The 6,550-nt window shown below is 43.8% G+C and overlaps 1 protein-coding gene across 1 annotated transcript in view; it reads left to right on the top strand.

Annotated features, from left to right (window-relative positions):
* The first annotated feature begins 1,441 nt into the window (after positions 1-1,441).
* LOC116834710 (growth hormone secretagogue receptor type 1-like) overlaps positions 1,442-6,550 on the top strand; it is a 12,289-nt gene continuing 7,180 nt past the window's right edge. The window contains exons 1-2 of the mRNA XM_032796998.1: positions 1,442-2,198; positions 4,813-5,091. Coding sequence (XP_032652889.1) covers positions 1,442-2,198; positions 4,813-5,091 — 1,036 coding nt within the window. The remainder of the gene's footprint in view (positions 2,199-4,812; positions 5,092-6,550) is intronic.

Here is a 6,550-nt window from a genome sequence, read left to right as displayed (position 1 = left end):
GACATTAGGACAAGAACAAATCAAAAACCGTAACACTATGAAGGAAATGAATGTAACAGATTTATTCTCTTCTGGGATCCCTGTTTCCCTGCTCTCTGATCTTGAATTTACAGGGAATATCGGAATTCCCTCAGATTACTCAGTGAAGCACTCTGTTTTCATATGGAGCATACCATAGCTCTGATATTTAGCATAATGGCTCTCTTCTAGCTGTGAAGAATGAAATCTCTTTAAAAGTCTCCTTGAGTCAGCCGCTAATGGCTTCCTTTATGTTTTGTACAGCTCTACCAACACCTCCCCCCGCCTCCGCAATCATTTAGTAAATAATTACTGATCCTTTCTGAAGTTAAAAGTAAATCAAAGTGACACTGTCTCATTTTTTAACCTGATGTCCAAACAAAAGTGTTTCTACCTAACTTGATTATCTTATTAAGACACGTTCAGTCCAGACCTCTCACTGTGCAGCATATGTTGTGGAGGAGATGTAGGGGAAAAGGCCCTAAATAAACACAGCAGTTCTATATACAGGCCAATGGAAAATTACATAATTATCCTGAGTGGTCATTAAGTTTCCAGTATCAAAGAGCGCTTTAACCTGCCTGTTAGCTATGACTACTTTCCACAAGTTAGGCTTCACTATTTTTCTCCTTAAGTATTAAATGATATGTCATTAACTATATGTAAATGGAAGAGGAGGAAGACAGATTATTATAAAAGTCTGTGTAATGTCCATGCGCCACAGGAAGTGCACTAAAAGATCAAAGTACCCAAAATGCTTTCCTCAGAAATTGTGACATGTCAGACGTCTACACTTGGCTGGGGACCTGCTAGTAAAAAGAACATTTTGCTCAGATTCTGCATCATTAAAATTGATGTTCCATATTAAGCTTACCGTCTCTCTGCCTATGGCAAAGACCACCTGTAAATCCAACTGCTTTGGAGGGTTCTTTAGAAAGAAGCGCTTCTTGGTTAAGAAAGGGTCTGAACTTTTGTAACTTGCAAATTCTTAAATTTTGGCAAACTTTCGCAGAGGTAAACAATGTTTTTCTCAGTCCACGTCTCACTGCCTGTTAACATGGATTGTATCTATTTGCATCCAGATTGGCTCCATCTACATCTTTCAAGAAATACTCTTGATGGACTTGTCAAGATACAAACGCTATTTTGAAGTAGTATAAAGCAAACAGTAAAAATGTACATTTTCAATTTTTTTTTTCTAATTCCAAAATGTTTGGTATCATAAACAATAGCCACTCTCTCTCTCGCAACAGACCAGTGGCTACTTCTGTATTCAGTTATATCCAGCCAATATTTTGATGATAATTATTTTGAGTTTTTGTTTTAAAATTGATCTTTAAAGGAGATCACTGGGCACCTGATATCACTCTGATGATATCAAATGATCTGCAGCCAACACTACCATTTTCTTTTGAGACCAGACATGGATTCCATCTCAAATTACAGCTATTTCCAAAATGATACAGACTACTATGAGGAGCAGTCATTTTCTTTATTTGATATTCATGTCCTGGTGCCTGTGACTATAATTTCCAGCATCTTGTTTTTCTTGGGTATCACTGGGAATTTGCTAACACTATTCATTTTCAAAAGATACAAGGAAATGAGGACTACAGTTAACATGTATTTATCCAGCATGGCATTGTCTGACATTCTGATTTTCCTTGGTCTGCCTTCTGATTTGTACAGGATTTGGAAATACAAACCATACATATTTGGAGATTTCCTCTGCAAATTTTTATTTTACCTCAGTGAAACCTGCACATATTGCACCATCTTGCACATCACCACTTTGAGTGTCGAGCGGTATTTTGCAATATGCTTTCCTTTGAAAGCCAAAACGACAATCACTAAATGCAGAGTGAAAAGAGTCATCCTTTCTTTATGGGTGTGGGCTCTTCTGACTGCCAGCCCAATTCTGTTCCTGTTTGGTGTGGAAGACCGCAATGGAAGCCTGCCTGATGAAGCCAAGGAGTGCAATTACATAGAACGCTCAGCCCACACAGGGCTTTTAGAAACAATGACTTGGGTTTCAACCATTTATTTTTTCCTACCAGTGCTTTGCCTGACTCTGCTCTATGGACTCATCTGTGGAAAGCTTTGGCGAACCAGGCACAAGCTGAGAGGACCTCAGGCTGCAAGCAGAGAAAAGTACCACAAACAAACTGTCAAAATGCTAGGTAAGGATCTGGCTTGAGACCAGGCTAAGCAGTTACATTTTATATCACGCTAGGTCAAACACAAAGAAAAGGTGGAAAGAGGGAGGTGAGACAGAAAAGGCAAGGAAGGGCCCTTACAGATTTAAGGTTAGTACATTTTACTTCATTTAGTCATGTTTATGGGTTTTACTGAGATACAGGGCCCCAATTTTAATTGTGTGTAGGTTGGTCGTGGGAACAGCTGAACTCACAGTTTGCTCTGGGCTGAAAGTCAGAATAGCAGCAAAAAGAAATGTATGATGTTGCTGTGACTTTTTTTTTTTTTAAAGCAAATCTGATCAGCCTTGATTTGTGTGTGTCAAGAGGGGCCTACATTCAGCAGTCATGGTCTGACAGGTAGTTTTTCAAGCCTGCCACTCTCACTTCTCCTGCAGAAAGTTTCATGTGTTTTAGCAATTAACCTTTGGGCCACAATCTGAACAAAATCATGTGTCCAGGCCTAGTTAACCATTGGCTTTATTCCTGCTTAAATCATGTTTAACATTTTATTAGACTCCTTACAGAACCCACTGGTCAGCATGTGATGTGTGAGCCTTTATGGCTCAGGAATAGGGGCTAGGAGGCTGAATCCACAGCAGCATTTCCTACTTTAGTTCCAGCTGTAGTGACTCATCCTTTTAGCTCTGAAGGTCTGGTTCAATCCCCAGTCACAACTAAGATAACAGTCATCACAATTTGATAAAACAAAGGATTTATTTGGGTTAACAACATTTAAAGCTTCACTGAGCCTGTTTGCTCATCTCAGATGAGCAAAATACCCATTGCTTGGTGCGGTCAGCAAAATTCAGTGGGTGCAGGTACCAACTTTCTGTGCTCGCAGTGGAGGCAAAAGCATTGATGGCCCTGGCCTCAGTCTGTTCCCAGATCCTCTATCAGCCCCCAGTGGCTGTGAGCGTCCCCAAAATTGCCCCCTTTCCCAGAGCTCACAGTGGAATCTTGCCTCTTTTCAGCTCTCCCACTTTCTGCAGAAAACACAGTGAAATGCAGGAACATGGATTCATGCAGTAGAATTTATTAACTTCAGAGCTGTGCATTTTCTCTTTCCATCAACTGTTATTGTCTCCAACTTTTGTTTCCCTATTATGGTATCTAAAAATTTCTCTCTTCTTTTTCAGGGTCTTTCTTCCCTGGCTTTTCCTCTCCCCACCTCTTCCTCTGCATCTTTTTTATTGTTCCATTCATGTCCCAGATTTCTTTCACTCCCCTTTTCCATCCCCTTCTGTGTTTGGGCCCACCCAGACACTTTGTTCCTCTTCTGATCCCACTCACTTCCCAGCTGAGGACCCTGCCCCACAACCCTGGGAAATATTTCACTGACAACCAAAGGAGGCAAGTTTGTAGAAATTTTGGTGGTGCCCAGAACCCCCCCCCCCAAACTCCACCCCCACCTGCCTAAGGCTCTGGGAGGGGACTTGGGGGGGGGAGGTCTGGGGTGCAGATCCTGGCGGGGATTAGGTGCAGGAGAGGTGAGGGATGGCACGGACTTTGGATGAAGTTTGGGTGCAGGCTCTGGGCTGGGGCAGGGGCATAGGAAGGGGTGAGGTGCAGGCTCTGGGAGGGAGTTTGGGGATAGGAAGGAGTACAGGGGTAAGAGCTGTGGGGCTGAGGATGACGGGTTCATGATGCAGGAGGGGGCTCAGGGAAGAGGGTTGGGGTGAGGGCTGAGGATGAGGGGTTCATGATGTGGAGTGGCTCAGGGCTGGGGCAGAGGATTAGGGTGCAAGGGGATGAGGGTTCTGGCTGGGGTTTGGGGATGAGGGGTTCATGATGCAGAAGGGCGCTCAGGGCTAGGGCAGAGGGTTGGGGTGTGGGCTGTGGATGAGGGTTCATGCTGCGGGGGGGGGGTGGCTCAGGGCTAGGGCTGAGGGCTCTGGCTGGGGATGAGGGTTTGGGGCATTGGAGAGGCTCAGGGCTAGGACGGGGTAAGGGCAGCTTGCCCTGCCATTAGTGGAGGGGAGGCGCTAGGACCCTGGGGCAGCAGACAGCAGTTCTGCCCGGAGCCACTCGACTCCAGCAGCACGAGCAGGCAGGGGAGAGGCGCGCGCTGCTTTTTGTCAGGCAGGGGGGACATGCTCCAGGCAGGGATGTGGCAGGGGCAGAGAGGCCCATGGGGGCCGAGGGAGAGACCCAGCTCCAAATATTGCTGGAGCAGGGCACCCGGCCCTGAATATTCCTGGTGCTCGAGCACCACAAATGTATATAACCTGCTGCCTATGCTGACAACTGAGGCAGATTTCAGGATAACAATCTAACAGCAAGAAACAATGCTGAAGAAACAACAATGCCTCTGTAACCTAGCCTGTTTTGTTCCTTTCTTGTCACTGAACTTCATACATTTGAAGGGTCTTTTATTTGAACCCTGGACACAACACTGTTGCAGGCAAACAAATCTCCAGTGCTTATATCTACCTGCCAACATGAAACAAAAATGGCTGCCCAAGTCAGGTGGTAGCATGTTACGGTACATGCCATATTAATGTAGTAATCTGAGGTTCCAACTACAATGTAGTTTAAAGAGACAGAACAAACAGGGCTTCAAAATTACTGTACTAAATTATATTCCTTTCCTTTTTAGCTGTAGTAGTCCTGGCTTTCGTGCTTTGTTGGCTACCATTCCACATCGGCCGAATCCTCTTTGCCCAGACCACAACCATCCTGTATGACATCACTCAGTACTTCAATCTCATCGCTATGCTTCTCTTTTACCTTGGAGCATCTATAAACCCAATACTTTACAATGTCATGTCACAAAAATACAGAAAAGCAATGAGCAAAATCCTGAACTACAGTCAAGTCTGGCAGTCCAGAAACTTGACAAGGAGCGAAAGGACTTCTCTTGAAGGTACAGAAGTCAGTTCTGTCATGTAAACAGTGCAGCACTGACAAACAGTGTCCTGTACAGCTAGATTACAGTGGTCCACTATGCTTGTGAACTGTGTGTTAATATCAAGCCATGGCACTGGTGCATGTTGTAGGTGAAGGGGGGATTTTAATCACTCTCGGGATGGAAAAAGCTTGCTGCTTCCACTGGAGCATACAAAATTCACTATTAACCAGTGTCACTCCTTCTGCTTCAGGGTGATGTCACTAGTATTTCCTGCAATGTATATAAAGTTTTAGCAGTGTCAGGGTCAAGTCAAAACTATATGCAGAAGCCAGTAATGACTCAACACTAAGTGCTAATGGCCTCAGTTAATTGCCTTGCAACATGTGTCTGTGCAGTTCCAACTAGCCAGAAAGCTGTCATCCGCTAGTGGATTTGTCCTAAGCCCTACAAGATCACAGCTTTTAGTTATGGTTGACACAGAATCTATTGAACGTCCTCATTCAAGTTCGTAGCATTTGTTTGATGTCTGAAAACTAAATCAAAACAGACAAGCTGGATTGAACGAAACTATCTTTGTTCTCTTTATTTTAATATATTTAATAACTGGGCAAACCTTAAAGGGAAGGGAAAGAAAAATATTAAGATGTTATGAATGGGAAAACTGCATGTCCGTTACAAAGGCTGACAAAGGGAAGCAAGAAAGTAAGCTACAGATTGGGAGAGGGAGGCAGAGGCAGAGATAAGTTACTTGCTGAACTTCCACAAGAAGTTTGTGACACACAGGGATGGAACCCAATTCTCACACCAGCTCCTTAACCTCAAGGCCATCCTCAAGGGGGGTTAATGAAATTATGTTGTTTGGACAGCCAGATTACTGCACTTACATTAAAGGCAAAGGACTTCGATGGGTAGAGAGAGGATGGAGTCTATTTCAAGCTTCATTTTCCCTGGTGGAAATCAAGGTTACGTCAAAGTAATCCTGCCTTTGTTGCTCTGTCACCATTTAACAAGAAGTTGTTTGTCTTGTTCTGACAGAGCACAACAACTTACCACACATCACATCACACACCACCAGAGTGGTGCTATCACATCACTCAATGCTGCTTTCCTTTTCAAAAATGTTGATCTCAATGAGACCATTTTCAATCACCACTTTTAACCATACATGCTGCTTCTCATCTGAATAACTAGAAACGGAGTTATAAATAATAGTACACAGTGGTTCCAAAGGATGGAATCCATCAGCTTATAGCAAACAGAACAGCATCACCAAGTTAACTTACTTATTTAGTTAGGAGACTTTAAGGTTTATTTTTTGCCCTTAATGCATTGCGTATAATCTTGCATAGGAAAAGAGGTGGGGAGGTTAATTCTATAAGGTATAATAGGCAATATTCTCCACTGGATGGAGCACTGTCAGGACCGTTGCAAGGAAGTTTCCTGCCCTAGGTGAAACTTCCACCTTGCGCCACCCCCCCCGCCCCGG

Source organism: Chelonoidis abingdonii, chromosome 8 (assembly GCF_003597395.2).
Source record: "Chelonoidis abingdonii isolate Lonesome George chromosome 8, CheloAbing_2.0, whole genome shotgun sequence".
NCBI lineage: Eukaryota > Metazoa > Chordata > Testudines > Testudinidae > Chelonoidis > Chelonoidis abingdonii.
The sequence above is the reverse complement of the archived record's forward strand: the minus strand, read 5'-3'. Positions and strand labels throughout refer to the sequence as shown.